The sequence below is a fragment of the Branchiostoma floridae genome, chromosome 2, assembly GCF_000003815.2.
Source record: "Branchiostoma floridae strain S238N-H82 chromosome 2, Bfl_VNyyK, whole genome shotgun sequence".
NCBI classification, from domain to species: domain Eukaryota; kingdom Metazoa; phylum Chordata; class Leptocardii; order Amphioxiformes; family Branchiostomatidae; genus Branchiostoma; species Branchiostoma floridae.
This window is the reverse complement of record NC_049980.1, coordinates 28,360,981-28,376,393: the sequence shown is the minus strand read 5'-3', so window position 1 is coordinate 28,376,393 and position 15,413 is coordinate 28,360,981. Positions and strand designations below refer to the sequence as shown.

General features: G+C 41.9%; 2 protein-coding genes across 6 annotated transcripts in view; both read right to left on the bottom strand.

The window, feature by feature from the left end:
* Positions 1–15,413, bottom strand: part of LOC118410352 (kelch repeat and BTB domain-containing protein 8-like) — a 73,209-nt gene that overhangs the window by 37,628 nt on the left and 20,168 nt on the right. For 4 of the 5 annotated variants that reach the window (XM_035812030.1, XM_035812028.1, XM_035812033.1 and 1 more), the window contains exons 5-6: positions 12,781–12,994; positions 12,285–12,424 (exon numbers count right to left, since the gene is read on the bottom strand). In XM_035812030.1, the coding sequence (XP_035667923.1) occupies positions 12,285–12,424; positions 12,781–12,994 (354 nt within the window). Of the gene's footprint in view, positions 1–9,558; positions 10,717–11,174; positions 11,742–12,284; positions 12,425–12,780; positions 12,995–15,413 lie in introns of those variants that run through there. The other variant, XM_035812029.1, reaches the window with a different exon arrangement.
* LOC118410359 (kelch repeat and BTB domain-containing protein 8-like) lies at positions 2,737–6,921 on the bottom strand. The gene is made up of 5 exons (XM_035812041.1): positions 6,706–6,921; positions 5,616–5,829; positions 5,257–5,396; positions 4,429–4,998; positions 2,737–4,301 (listed from the first exon to the last, which is right to left on the bottom strand). The coding sequence occupies exons 1-5, from the start codon at positions 6,810–6,812 to the stop codon at positions 3,539–3,541; spliced, it is 1,794 nt and encodes a 597-aa protein (XP_035667934.1). The 5' UTR covers positions 6,813–6,921; the 3' UTR covers positions 2,737–3,538.

The following is a 15,413-nucleotide window of genomic DNA, read 5'->3' as shown; positions in this document are numbered from 1 at the left end:
CATAGCCTGGACCTGGTCTGGCTCCGTCTGAAGGCGGCCGGTGTAGGCGTAGTCCAGAATGGTTGCCATGGCTACCTCACTCACATCCTGGATGCTGACCCTTTCCTGTTTTGACTCCGCATAGCCACTGGTGAACATGCCACGGAAGTAGGGACTGCAGGAGGCCAGGACGGCACGATGGCAGGGAAAACTGAAGAGGAAGATAACCCAATGTCAATTGTGTTTCATAAACTGATAAAGGCCGCTTGTCAAAGCAATACTGTTGCCCTGTTCCAGAAAATAACGGCAGGGGGGTGGGGGGGGGGGGAGGTGCTGGAAGAGCCTGGATTGGAGGGTAGGGTCAAAACATCTGGGTACTATGGAGGGTTTGAGGCACGCAAGTATACAAAAGTAACGGGTTCCGCACTGGTGTTCCAGTGCTGAACCAATGGGTTGAATCGGCCTCAGCACTGGTTTTCCAGTGCTGAAGAAACGTCAGCACTGGTTTTCCAGTGCTGAACGGCCTTGTTCCTGTGCTGAAGCTCCCTCAGCACTGGAATTCCAGTGCTGAACCCAATGCGAGCACTGGATTTCCAGTGCTGAACTTTTCCGAGCACTGGTTTTCCAGTGCTGAACTGCCGTCAGCACTCGGGTACCAGTGCTGAACTCATGGCGGAGAGGCGGCGAGCCAGTTAAAAGGTCATTCAGCACTGGTTACCCAGTGCTGAAACCGCCGTCAGCACTGGAACCGAGTGCTGATATACAAAAGTAACGGGTTCCGCACTGGAGTTACCAGTGCTCGGGAACTTTTCAGCACTGGAAGACCAGTGCTAAAAAAACTTCAGCTCTGGGCTTCCAGTGCTGACGTTAAAAAAGCACTGGAGCGTTCCAGTGCTGAACATAATATTTGTGTTGCATGTGTCCGAACGGCTGTCCGAGTTATTTCCTTTAGACTTAGATATATCTGTGCGTGTAAGGATACTAGGTAGTTACAGGTGGACGACACATTCTGCTTGTGCGGCAAAGTAGCATCATTTAAAAAACAATAGGTAGTCAGAGGTAGACAACTCATAGGTGCTCTATGTGGTAAAGAGATCGCTTGTTTTTTTACAAAGAATAGGTAGTTCTGGTGGACGACACATTCTGCTTGTGCGCGGCAAAGTAGCGTCATTTAAAAAACAATAGGTAGTCAGAGGTAGACAACTCATAGGTGCTCTATCTGTGTTTTAAAGAGATTGCTTGTTTTTTTACAAAGAATAGGTAGTTACAGGTGGACGACACATTTTACTTGTGCGGCAAAGTAGCATCATTTAAAAAACAATAGGTAGTCAGAGGTGCTCTATCTGTGTGGTAAAGAGATCGCTTTTTTTTTTTACAAAGAATAGCTAGTTACAGGTGGACGACACATTCTGAGTAATGGACCATTTTTACGACTCGAGCTGCGTTAGGTGGTAAACCACAGTTGTTTTGAGAAGTTAGTAACGTGATTGAAGACATTTTACTTTTAGACAGGTTTAATAATTTCATTATAAAAATAAATAAAAAAATTGTGACCGCAGCTCATGCCGCATTGAGTCGTGTCGCTACTTTAGAGTCGGCGGCTTCAGTACGCGGTTTCCAGTGCGGAATATTTGTCAGCACTGGATTTCCAGAGCTGAAACGTCATCAGCACTGGAACACCAGTGCTGATTGTAGTCTCAGCACTCGGTTTCCAGTGCTGACAGGAGGGCTTGCAGTGCTGAAGCTGCCTCAGCACTGGATTTCCAGTGCTGACGCTGGCTCAGCACTGGACTTCCAGTGCTGACGACCACTCCAGCACTGGTGCTCCAGTGCTGACAGAGGAGACCGTTACTTTTGTATATTTGCGGGTTTGAGCATTTTGGTTGATAACTAGAGAGGGTTTGAGCATTTTGGATCGGAACTAGGGTAGCACTGGAGCAAATTATTTCTGGATTGGAACAAGGGTACGAAGGGACAACACCAGTACAGCAATGCATATAGCATAGAGTGGAATAGAATAATTTATGCGATATAACATGATAGTAATGGTCTCAAGTTTGTTCTTGTTGATGCTGTCCTTGTTTAACGTATACTCTTTCGCTAGATGTGGTCACACATATACTAGTAGCTTTCAGCCAGCTTTGCCCCCCTCCCCCATCGCCGAACTTACCTTTTCCCCTCCACCTCCAGGACCACGTCAGTCAGCTCTGCCCGCTCCCTCAGTTCGTTCAGCTTGTGCAGAACATTATTACAGTGATCTATATTTGTTGCGTACATCTTTACAGCTGCCGGGGTGCCAAATGTACGCTGGAAACTATCGCACTGCTGGCTTAGTGCACCAAGAGGTCATACGCACTTAAACTCTGACCTTTGACCTATCTTGATACCTGATACTCCCATAGTGTGTATGTTGGAAAAGAGGAATGACTTTTTAAATATGGCTGCATACAAAAACAATACTAAAGAACATTTTATCAAACACAGTTGTTTGTAATTTGATCCAATGGATGAGTGTGTACGGAGGGAGATAATTGAAACTTGAAAAGAAGTGGTTTCACAATTTGACCCAACTAAGCATCTCTCTTGGGGTCGATCCAGATGCATGTGCATGTAAATGAAATAGAATCTTAACACAAACAAGTTTAAGGCAGCTTTTAAACACATGTATAGACAGTAGCATAGGTTAGCACTGCTATATTCTGATTTTAAAGTGAACATGTATGTACGTAAATCATGAAACAACAGCAACTAAAATCATTAAAATAAAATAGTGCATTTGGCATTATAAGCCTTTAATGTCTTTGTGTGGAAATAACTGTGCAGTACATGAACTCAAGTACAAATAAATGTGTTAACTAACGTTACATACTAAACTTTTGAACAGATTGCAAATCCTCTCTATGTACTACAAGCCTAAAAGACAATGGGTATTACTACAAAGCCCAATAATCAACACATTTCACTGCCTTCTTCACAGTTCAAATGATCTAGGTCATAAGATAAGCCATACTTAAGACAGATAAGCACATACTTACATGATATAAATCATCAAAACTGCTGTTTTCACAAATCCATTGCTGTCCTATCTAAATGAGATGTCTGTTTCCAATGTTAATATTCCTAAAAATACATGGTAACCTTTTTCCTAACAATACTTGGTAACCTTTTGTTAATTAACAAATTAGTAAAAACAACATTTTTGCAAACTGTTAAGTAAATGTTATATAGCATCATCAAAGTTGGCATCATGTGCATGTTAATGCAGCTTCATGTATACCTGATGCCTACAGCACAAGCTAAAGCGGCTAATGGTTTTGGTCATGTACAATCTAAAATACAAGGCATCGGTTAGATCAGATTTTTCAAGTTTTCAATGTACGTCAATCAAAATGTCTATCCTCTGTGTCAACACATTTCCCATCTACCTAGTATTTTGGTACATGTAACTTTGGGAATGTGATCAGAGCATGGCATGTTGATGTGTCTTCACTTCTGCTCTGTTTTATGACCTTGTCATTGGTGATTCAAGCAGTTTTATCTTTGATGGTATCCCAGTGTCTCAGATGTCATAATAGTCACTTCCACTCTCCCTGGCACTGCTATCCTCATCGCTGTCCTCTTGGTCTGAGATTCCACTTCCAGATGTATCTTCATCGTCAGATAAAAGCTCCTGGTCGTGAATCTGCTCCCCCAGAAACAATGGGACCATCCTTGCTGACAGGCAAGCTATCACTGTTCCTCTTCTAGAGCCCATCCAGTCTGCTATAGGAGGAACCAGCCTGCCCTTGTCTTTTAGACCCACCCAAAAGCCAGACTCTGGCTGGTACTGGTAAATGCAAATCTTGAATGCACTCTCACCATTTTGGCCCCAGAAGTCATTGTTTTTGATTACAGAGAGGAGGTAAATAGTCTCTTCATGCTTCAGCAGGTTTACTTTGTTGAAGGTACGGTGACCGGACCGCTCCCAAACACAGTTTGCAGGGTTGTACATCTCTACCCAAGTCCAGTCTTTTTCTTTGTTGCAGTCTACACTGTAGATTCTGCCTTGATACGTGACGGCCTGAGGACACGTTTGTGGTTTGTGCATGTCCGCCATCTTGCTCCACCTGTTCTCTGTGGTACTGAAGCAGTAGCAGCCTTCCTTACTTATGACATAGACGCTGTCATCAAGAGTCACTGCACAGAGTTCTGAGGACATGGACTGAGGCATGGCTGGTATGGGGGTCCACTCATCACAACTTGGGTCATACCTCTCCGCTGTTTTCTTGGTGTCATCACCACCAATGGCATAGATGTAGCCCTTCAGATACACCAGACCACACCTGGAAAAACAAATACAAGTACAAGATAAGGTTACTTACAATTCTCCAAAGAACTTAGAGGATGGCATTCTTGATTTCCTAAATGCCTTATAGCAAGAAAGCAGCAGCTTGCAAGCGAGATACATACCTCACTCTAGGTGATCCCATATCACACTTTGGTTCCCAGGTGTTTAACAGGTGGTTGTACTGGTAAAGTGCCTTCTGCCTTCTGTCTGATAGGCTGTTGATGCCCCCTGCCAGGTACAGCTCATCATTGGGAGTGGCTGTCACAGAGAAGTTGGCCAGGTTGTCAGGCATATGGAGTTCATACAACCCACCTTCGGATGGGTCATAGCAAGGAGCAACCTGCTGGGACTGATATTTAGAGAACCCTTCTCTGAAGAAAATCTGCATTTCAGTTTGCACCTGTCCCAGCCGCTGGGTTGTGCTTTTGCTGTAAATCAACTTGTCGTCTGTTGATGGGCACTTACTCTCGAGCTCTGCAAGTAGTTCTGAGCTGATGGCAGAATGGCGGAAGCATCTACAAAGAGCAGGAAGGTGCTGCAAGCGCTCTTCTTGGTTGAAACCAACCCATCTTAGAGCGGCTTGCACAATGTTGTCCTCTGAGCTGGTCATCAAGTCTTCCCTGTCGAGTAGTGACTGGAGAAGGGGGAGTGATAACTGGAGAAAGGATGGTTGTAGCACCACCTGATGGAAGCTGAGGAAGTTACACACATGTCAAAAGTCAATGGCTGGGTTGATTCAAAGTGGTAAGACACATACATTGTGAATGCATTTTTGTAAAAAGATAGTGTTGTTTGAAGTTGACAATCAAGTTTATCTTAGTTTATTATAAAGTTATAATATGTGCAGCGTCTAGCATGAGTCCCTTATTGTTTATTGTTTACTTTTAATCAGTCTACAGGGACTCGAATACTCTTCCCCCTCTCCAACAGTTAACAGGCATCTCACTGACCTGGATGCAATGAAGTCCTCACTGGCCTTCACTAAGTCACTGTCCCCCAGCATGTCGGCATACATCAACACATCTGCACAGTTGGACATGTCCAGATGGAACTTCATGTATAGTGCGGCGTTACGACCTACAAACTCCACCTAGAAGCAGCAAAAATCTTTCACTTCTGTATTCTACATTGATTAGCTTATTACTCCTATGTAGTGAACAAAGGGCAAGTAGAGTGCTTCTTATGTACAAAGAACCTACCAAACCCCAAAATTGTTGTGCTATATATATTGCATGTGTGGGACTTGAGTATTGACGTGTAGTATGATTGCTGCTCTATACCACACATGACTTCAAAGCAGCATCCTTACCTGTAGCAGTCTGGCAGCAGACATCACAGCCTGGACCTGGTCTGGCTCTGTTTGAAGGCAGCCGGTGTAGGCGTAGTCCAGAATGGTTGCCATGGCTACCTTGCTCACTTCCTTGATAGTGATCCTTTCCTGTTTGGCCTCCACATAGCCGCTGGAGAACATGCCACGGAAGTAGGGACTGCACGATGCCAGGACGGCACGATGGCAGGGGAAACTGAGGAAGAAGATACAGTACAGTACATTTTTCAAGGTTTGACTTTGACAGGCCTGATGAAAGCAGGCTGTTAACTTCACACACTCTCCCAGCAGAGGGTACAACATGCTCTCCCGTCAAATTCAGCCATCATAGCTTTAGTTCTCATTTCTGCTGTAAAGCTTGTTATATGACTTTGTATAGGCACCTGCAGCTTGAACCATAGTCTTAATTTTTTTACTTGGGTAACTTTTGTTACAAGAGACCAGACTGTAGCTGCAGGTGTACAAAAAGATTACTCATTACCCAACCAATTATACTGCATTGCATATACTCACCAGAACTCAGTTCTCTTAGGCAATGGGATTCTAGGACACAAGAATTTTCAAAACCTTTCCTGATGACGTTAAACAACTTTTCAACTGTTTTCCAGACAGTCTACTGCAACTAAAAATTTCATAAAAAGATTCAGATCCACCTTTTTTTTTGACCTCGTTTTAAAAAATCCGAATCCAGTCTATCTTCACTGGTCTTCACTCCCTGTTGTAAAAAAAATTCCGAACCAGGACCTCCCCTATTGTAAAATCCGACCTCCCCCCCCCCCCCCATTATTTGTGTAACCACTTTCTTGTAGTTAATATTCGACCATACAAAAGTCCCTGTACTACAAAAGTCCCTGTACTTTTTTGTCGTGTCAATAAAGTAACGTTACTTTTGGGACCGATCCAATTATGGGGGCAAAATAGAAACCCAGCAAAAACGCCTATAATACGTCAAAAACAGCCGGAGCCGAACGTCTGTTTGGACAGTCAACTTAACACACTGTCGTTTTTAGAGAAGAGTGGGGGATGATATTTTTGACATGCCCCCTCCCCCTCCCATCGTTCCAACAGTTACCTTCTCCCTTCCACCTCCAGAACCACGTCAGTCAACTCTGCCCGATCCCTCATGGCGTTAAGTTCACGAAGAACCTGAGTGGGGTGGTTAAAGTTCCTTTCGTTCATGATTAGCAACGTTAATGAGCCAAGATTGAAGAATACAGGTTCGTTTGGGATACACGTGGCAGTTCTTGTCCTGTCAACTTTAACCTTTAAACCTTCGCCAACCTTATTACCCACATATGGTACAAATCATTTCGTTAGTAGGGTGACATCCGTGTATACATGTACTTTATACATACTGCTTGCGGCGACCAAAAAAGGCAAGTCTACGAAAGCTTCACCTTTCGCACTGGTATTCCAGTGCTGATTCAATGGTCAAACCCGCCTCAGCACTGGTTTTCCAGTGCTGAAGAAAGTTCAGCACTGGTTTTCCAGTGCTGAATGGCTCTGTTCCAGTCCTGAAGCTCTGTCAGGACTGGAATTCCAGTGCCGAATCTTGTGCTGGACTGCCGTCGGAACTAGTTACCCAGTGCTGAAATCGGCGTCAGCACTGGAACCGAGTGCTGATATACAAAAGCTTCACCTTCCACACTGTATTTACCAGTGCTCAGGGACAATTCAGCACTGGAACACCAGTGCTGAGGGATCTTCAGCACTGGAAAACGAGTGCTGACGTCTTTTATTTCAGCACTGGAACGATCTTCAAACCAGTGCTGAAGTCTTTCCAGAATTGCAGTGTCCTAGTGATGAGAAAGGTACTTGTCTAAGATTCGAATAAAAAATAAGTAACTTCATGCTAAGAAACCGAAGTTGTGCCGATGTGTAATTGAAACTGGACTTTATATGTATAAATTATTGTATATGGGATAGATATCATTTTTGAAAAGTACTGAGAGCGGTACTAGGCGTAAATTCTAAGAAAGATATGGTCCAAGTTCATTAGAAACCCGAATCTGAGTTATTTCATTTGTTGTGTAGTTGGAACTGGATGTATGTAACGTTATAACTATAAAAGATAGATGTTAGTAACAAAGGATTGCAAACAACTTGATTGTGTGTGATTGCAAATCATAATTACAGCCCTTCTGGAATTGATTTCAGTGGCCAGTGCGGAATATCGTCCAAGCACTCGGTTTCCAGTGCTGACGCAGGCTTTTCCAGTGCTGAGAGCGCGTCAGCACTGTAAGCCCAGTGAAGAACATTCAGCACTGGAAATCCAGTGTTGAGGCCATTTTCAGCACTGGAACCGAGTGCTGAAAAAGGAGGGTGAAGCTTTCGTAGTTTTGCCTTTTTTGTGCTTAATGGCAATATGAAAAAGTCATTTCAAGCTTTCACTGATTTTTAGGTTTTACATCTATGTCTGCCCGTAGAAACTGATTACCAGGCCGATTTGAACTTCCAAGAATTAACAAAAGTTCAAACCTGATAACTTTGATACCATCCTCGGGAAGAAGGCGACGCCTGTAGCTCCCGATCTTCACACTTGCAGAGTGTACTTAAACTCATTAACAGACTTGGTGTCTACAATCTCCTGTGACAGGGAGTTACATTCATTAACCACCCTGACGCTATAGGACTACGTGCCCAGTACCTCAGACGAAGTTGGTATCAATAAAGATGAATCAATGTTATTTTCCCCAAAATATTTGGACTTGATGTATAATCTGTATATGGCTTGATTGATAGATTCAAGTGATACCCCATAGACTCCAAATAAAAAGTAGTACAAATAAGATAGATTATACAAACACTGGACTTAGTCAAAGCAGGTTTGTAATGTCTTAAATATAATAAAATGTTACAACAAGAACGGAATTCGTGTTAGCAAGAGCTAGAACCATATGATATAATCAAATAACCAACTTTCCTTGTAATTGTCTGATCCCTTTAACGTTACAACCAAAGTAACATTACAACCAAAGCAAACAGGTCTCTTACTAGGTTTGTCAGACATAAATTTTATGCCCAGTATACTTCCAAAACCAGAATCGTGTGGTGATAATTCCTTGTTAAATGCTGTTAACAAATGGTTGACTCAGATGTAACAAATTGTTCCAAATTACAGTAAGGTACATTCAAGATGGTTACAATGAGTCTTCAACAAGTGATGATCTATCCTTTGGCTATTGGAATGCTTTCCCATATTTTGTAAACTAACTGCCAATGGAACAGGATACAATGAACATCTACCTCTGCATATGCAATGCACTTCTATTCTTGTTCATTCAAATCTAGTCTAAGAAATTAACTGCCAATGGAACAGGAACATAAGCTACATGTGCTTTTGCATACACAATGCACTTCTATTCTTGTTAATTCAAATCTAGTCTAAGAAATTAACTACCAGTGGAACAGGAACAGTGAACATAAGCTACTGCTGCACATCCAATGCACTTCTATTCTTGTGTTACAAAAACCAATGACTGTTAACTCAGGTGAAGTACAAAATATTTACACTCATATGTTAAAGTAATTTTTAAAAGGATAGTTACGGATGCAAGGTCATAAGAAAAAACAAAGGTTTTTAACTTAAATCTTCAAAAAGTCTTTCATTGGTATTCTTAACAAAACTGGCTGATGCTAAGTAATAATAAATGTATAATCTATGTTCAGACTAATCCTTCTTAGAGACATAAAAAAGAAACATTAAGAACACAGTGCCGGAGTTTTGGTCAATGGGGTTTCTTAAACATACGTTACAAACTTTTATAGTTTTAAACTCCTGGCAGCTTCCAAGTAATCCACTATTTCCTAACCAGGTTGAAGGGTGAGGGTGAAGCTTTGGGCTCATGGTGCTTTTTTTTATGTGTCTCCTTGACCTCTCCTATTGTACCATTCTCCATCTCAGTCTCCATAGTGTCCTTTGTCATCATAGTTGTCTTTGTTATTACTCATCTTTCTGAAATACATCTCCATATCAAGTCAAATATAAAGTCATCTCTATCGTCATAGTTGTCTTTATCATCAAAGTCCTCTTTGTCAACATTGTCTTCTTCTTTCCAGGGTACATCCTCATAGTTGTCTTTATCATGTCTCATAACTGTCCTCTTCTATCAAAGTACATCTCCATAGTTGTCTTTGTCATCATAGTTGTCTTCATCATCAAAGTCCTCTTTGTCATCAATTATCATTCCTTCTTCTTCCTCGGTCATCTTAGTTGTCTTCCTCCTCATCTTCGTCATCATATTCGTCATCATCATATGAGTCTTCATCAGTGACCGGATATCCCCACATATCCTCCTCATCATAGCCGAAGAAATGGTCAAACATGTCCTCCTCATCGCCTTCCTCATACTCTTCATCCTCGTCTTCATCGCTGTCGGCATTGCCAAGGTAACCCAGGAACTTTGGGACCAGCCTTGCCACCTGTAACTCTTTCTTAAGTGCAGATTGCAACCACCTGACCATGGACTTGAGTTTCATGTCTGTGCTACCTGGCTTCAGCCAGCTGTCCATTTCTGGCTGGTAATGGAAGAGATCAATTTCAGAAAACCTCTCAACTGTTTGCCCATATCCATTGACGACGTCCTTTTTGCCTTTCTTGTGTAGGGTGAGGAGGTACAACGATCCTCCGTGGGGCATCAGGATCAGGTCATCTCCTGGGAAGTCTGTGTCCGTGGCATTCCCGGAGTGTTTCCACACATTGTCTTTAGGGTTGTACACCTGCACATAATTGGGTGAGCGGCCTCGCCTGTCCACACAGTAGATGGACCCCTGGAACGCGACAGTCTGTGGATGCCGAGGTGGTTTGACCATGTCTGCTGTCTTGCTCCACTTGTTCTCTGTGGTACTGAAGCAGTAGCAGCCTTTACTAGTTATGACGTAGATGCTGTCATCAAGAGCTACAGCACGAAGTACAGTGGACCAATCAGGGTCAGGGTGCAAGGTGGGTGGTACCGGCATCGGATAGGGAATGGATGGTATGGACGTCCACTCGTCACTACCAGGGTCATACCTCTCTGCTGCTTGATTTGTCTTGTCACCACCGATGGCATAGATGTACCCCTTCAAATGAACCAGTCCGCAACTGACAAAAGAATTCAGAAAAAATAAATACAAAATCATACCAGTAGATGTGTAAGACATCATGTACATCTTACCATCAATTACATGCAACTTACATGTAACCCTGTACTAGCAAATATTCTAGGATTGGTTTGCACCTGTGCAAAATAGTTATTTTTCTGCAATTACTTCAAAATTTCCTCTGAAGAACTTGAACTGATGAACTGAAGTGAATTTATAAAGGAACAAATAGACAAAAGAGTGTAAACTGAATTCTCAAGATATCCGCAAACAAATTTCATATCATACGGCCTTAAATTGCCTTTAAAAATACTTTGAAAAACATGGCCATCATTGGATAGACTGTCAAAATCAACAAGACTATTAGACAAAGATACATCTTTTTCCTTTCCCAATTAGCAAGGGAAATGTGAATACCTCTTACTAGTAGTCTGAAGCCTTGATATTCGAAGCACCTACCTGACTCGAGGCGTAGTCAAGTCACATCTGGATTCCCAGTCATTCTTCCGATGATTGAATTGAAAGAAGGATTTCTCTTTAGCCCCCAAAATATGCCCTGCCAAGTACAGGTCATCAGTTGGGGTCACTGCCATTGTGTACGAACTAAGATTGTCAGGCATGTTCATTACATGCAACTTGCCTGACAAAGGGTCATAGCAAAGAGCATTTCTTTCTCTACCACTCCTGAATGAGAAAAAGTCGGCTCCTAGGATAATGGTCAGTTCAGTTTGTGTCTGTCCCAGACGCTTGGTCGTTTTGTCACTGTAAACCAACTTGCAGTCTGTTGACTGGCACCTATTCTTGAGCTCCAAAAGTTGGTTTGAGCTGATGAAGGTATGACGGAAGCATCTGCACAGAACAGGAAGGCACTGCAAGCGCTCTTCTTGGTTGGAATCAACCCATCTTAAAGCAGCTTGCACAATGTTGTCCTCTGAGCTAGTCATCAGGTCTTCCCTGTTGAGCAGTGACTGGAGAAGGGACAGCGGCAACTGGAGAAAGGTGGGCTGTAGAGCCACCTGGTTGAAACTGGAGAAGAACATGTGCCATGAGTTGAGTCCAGTTCCATTTTTACTAGAATGAGTGATTATCTATTGCAAATTGGTATCTGTACCAGGATAAATTCTGCATAAGTTTATGTCTCAACAAGGTCTCAAATACATGTACACCAAAATGCCTTTTTTTTTTAGAAGCAAAATTAAAAAAAAAACACCTTAGCAGCTAATTTACTTAAAACAACTTTGTCTGTAATTGGGCATACCAACTGTAGAGAAATTCAAAACCAATGCTTGTCCTAAGTTTAAAAATTTGAAAGTGATATCATGACAATTGTATGTTTATGAAATTTATACATCCAGATAAGAACAAAGGCAATTCAATCTCTACATTAGGAGAAACTTACTTACAGACATTTGGAGTTACATCCATAACTCTTCACTTTCCAAAACAATAATTGGGAATGATTAAAAAGCCTAGATTTATTCTTGATATTACCATATATTCCCGAAATATGAAAATAGAAGCAGTTCAAGATATGTGCGACAAAGTTCTGTGAGCTGAAGTTAAACTTACCTCGATGCGATGAAATTCATACTTGTCTCTTGAAGGCTGAGGTCCCCCAGCATGTCAGCATATATCAACACATCTGCACAGTTGGACACGTCCAGATGGTTCTTCATGTATTCTGCAGCTTGACGACCTACAAATTCAACCTGGAATAACACAAAAACACAGGGTTACATATGGGGTAGTAGCAAAAATAAAGAGGTGCCAACACCTTTTTTCACCCAGAAAAACAGCAATGATCATGGCAAATTTTGGCATCCTTTTTGTGACCAACTCAACTTTGTGACCATGGTGTTTGTTCCACAAATGAACAGGATATCACGGTACAGTAAAGGATGATAAACAAGCTTTCAAATGGTAAATAACATACAGCAAAGACATTTTACATATGCAACATGATCAGACTTAAAGTTTCCTTAGTTTAAAAAAAATAAATCATACACAGTACAGGTAAAGTTGGCCCTATACATCCTAGTAGCCATATACATACTAGTAGCCTTACCTGGAGCAGTCCAGCTGCAGACATCACATCCTGGACCTGGTCTGGCTCCATCTTAAGGCTTCCGGTGTAGGCGTAGTCCAGAATGGTTGCCATGGCTACCTTGCTCACTTCCTTGATAGTGATCTTTTCCTGCTTTGCCTCCACATAGCCGCTGGTGAACATTCCGCGGAAGTAGGGACTGCAGGATGCCAGGACGTTGCGATGGCAGGGGAAACTGAGGGATTATAATTTTATTGTACCATTTAGTTTTGTGAGCATGTGAGATTTTGGGCTGTTCAAGCAGGGTTCCCAAGAAAAATGGCCTAGACTAGCTGAGGTGGATTACTAGATGTATAGTGTTGTTCCTTTCTTTAGCACAGGGAATGTACAGAACTTGGGGTCGCTTATTGTTCAATGTGCCCCATCCAAAATCCCCTCCACACAACAATGTCACTAGTAAGCTGTTGTCTTTTGTCTAGCTTTAACAGACGGCTGGGATAGCCATTTACCCTATTTTCCCCCAGGACCAAGGAGGTTGAATCCCTTATCATTAATAACATATAACGTAGCACTTGTGTTACATTCCAGCAAAACACGTACCGTTACACAGCTTCTAGGTAAAAGCCGCCAGAAATGTGAGCTGACGGCGGGACATATGATAAACAGAAAACTCATACAGTACTACCACTAGTTACCAAATCTGCCCCCCTCCCCCTTCGGCACACTACTAGTACATTTACCTTCTCCCTTCCACCTCCAGAACCACGTCAGTCAGCTCTGCTCGCTCCCGCTGTTCGTTAAGCCCTCGGAGAACTTCGCCCGTGTACTCTTTGTTTCTAACGTCCATATTCAACAGTATATTTGGGTGCCAAACCTGAAGAAATTACCACGATCAATCCTCGTAAATTTGGCGGGCAATCTGAACTACGTTCTATCACCTTTGACCTTTGGCTGACCTGAATACCTGATTACTCATAAAGTGTAATGTCAGTTTATTGTATAAGACAGAAAAGGATAAAACTTTGTTGCTGAGTAGAAGACTACACCATCATAACATCAACTACATTTACATCAGACAGCGGGGGGATATGATCCAGGTCTACAAGTTTTTAACAGGCAAGGAGAGAGTTCAGGTAGACACCTTCTTTGAGAGGGCGGAAAACACAACAACAAGAGGGCACAGTCTAAAGTTGAAGATTCCCCTTGCTAAGTCGAGAGCCCAGGTTTTTAGCACAAGAGTAGTAAATAACTGGAACTCCCTGCCAGAGAAAGTGGTGAGCAGTAAGACAGAACCAATTCAAAAACCAACTAGACAAACACTGGAGCCATCTGATGTATGAGCATGCCTGACCTGAAGTGACAAGATCAGTCCACTACAGGAGTCCACTCCTCCCTCGACTGAAGATGGTATGCAGGTATCAGATATCATACCATTATTACTTGCTTATAACGTTAACGTTATAACGTGTTAATGTAACATTATATAACATAGACGTGTGCCCCACTTCGCCACTTTTTTTCTCCTACATCATATTCTAAAGTCAAATTTTAGAGACAAGCTACAGATATATTGGACTTATACTGCATTTACAGATTTCTTTGTTCAAATTCTAAAATACATGTTACCATGATCGAATATCGAGGTCTAATGTCAGCCATATATTTCTGCAGGTGTGCCCCAAATTTGCTACTTTTGACAATAAGACAGGAGACATTAAAGGAAAGGAAATACACTTTTTCATTTAAGATTATTTAATTGTCATAATCTTTTGTACTTGTAACCACTTACTTTACCGTAACTTTACTCTAATACTAAAGAAAGGCAAAGACGGTTCGACTAGATTCTGGTCCCAGTGAAGTACATTTATTGGAGCACAACAATACAATCAGGTAACAAACAATGACAATCAATGCACAAAGGAATCCCTAACCATGACACGAGCCGTTTGACAATATTACATAAGGTAGGACATTGCGTTGTGTTTTACTATACTATACAATACTATACTCACAGTTACAGGCACGGATCAGGCTTCAACGCGGCTCGGCGGGTATTCCAGTTACGACAGTGCACGTGCTCCTCTGTACGGACTGTTCTCTTACATGGACTGAACTCCTAACTCTAGTTTGCTGTTCTATTTATTCTATCCTAATTAGTCGGCATTATTCTATTGATATGGATGAAATAGTCCTGTTACTTTTAACAAACAAGTACAAGGTTGTGTTGGCCAGACAATCCTATTGTCTTGCAGAACAGAACTGGCAGACAGAATTAACACAAGGATAACAACCTACAAGATCAAAGACTGCTACATGCATACATAATATACAAGGTGTGAACGCAAAGACAAACATCACTGTTGCTATGGGCTGTAACTAAACATACATAGAAGTAAAGAGAGTATCAACAATATTATCATAACATGGCCAAATATGCCACTGTTACATCTACCCCCCTCCTTCGAAAGAAAAGGTGCTCCCGCACCTTGTCACATTTTCAACAACAGAGCATAAAATACATGATCAATTTTTTTCAACAACAATAGAGCATAAAATACATGGTCATTTTTTCAACAACAATGGAGCATAAGATACATGATCAATTTTTTTTCACTTGGGCAATACAGTGGTAAAGAAAATGAACATTTACACAG

Excerpts from the sequence above, each read along its gene's own strand:
- LOC118410359 (XM_035812041.1), bottom strand. The coding sequence starts at position 6,812 with ATGAACGAAAGGAACTTTAACCACCCCACTCAGGTTCTTCGTGAACTT. Across the intron at positions 5,397-5,615 it reads CTGCTGCCAGACTGCTACAG|GTGGAGTTTGTAGGTCGTAA; the intron begins GTAAGGATGCTG and ends TGCTGCTTCTAG. Across the intron at positions 4,302-4,428 it reads ATGGGATCACCTAGAGTGAG|GTGTGGTCTGGTGTATCTGA; the intron begins GTATGTATCTCG and ends TTGTTTTTCCAG.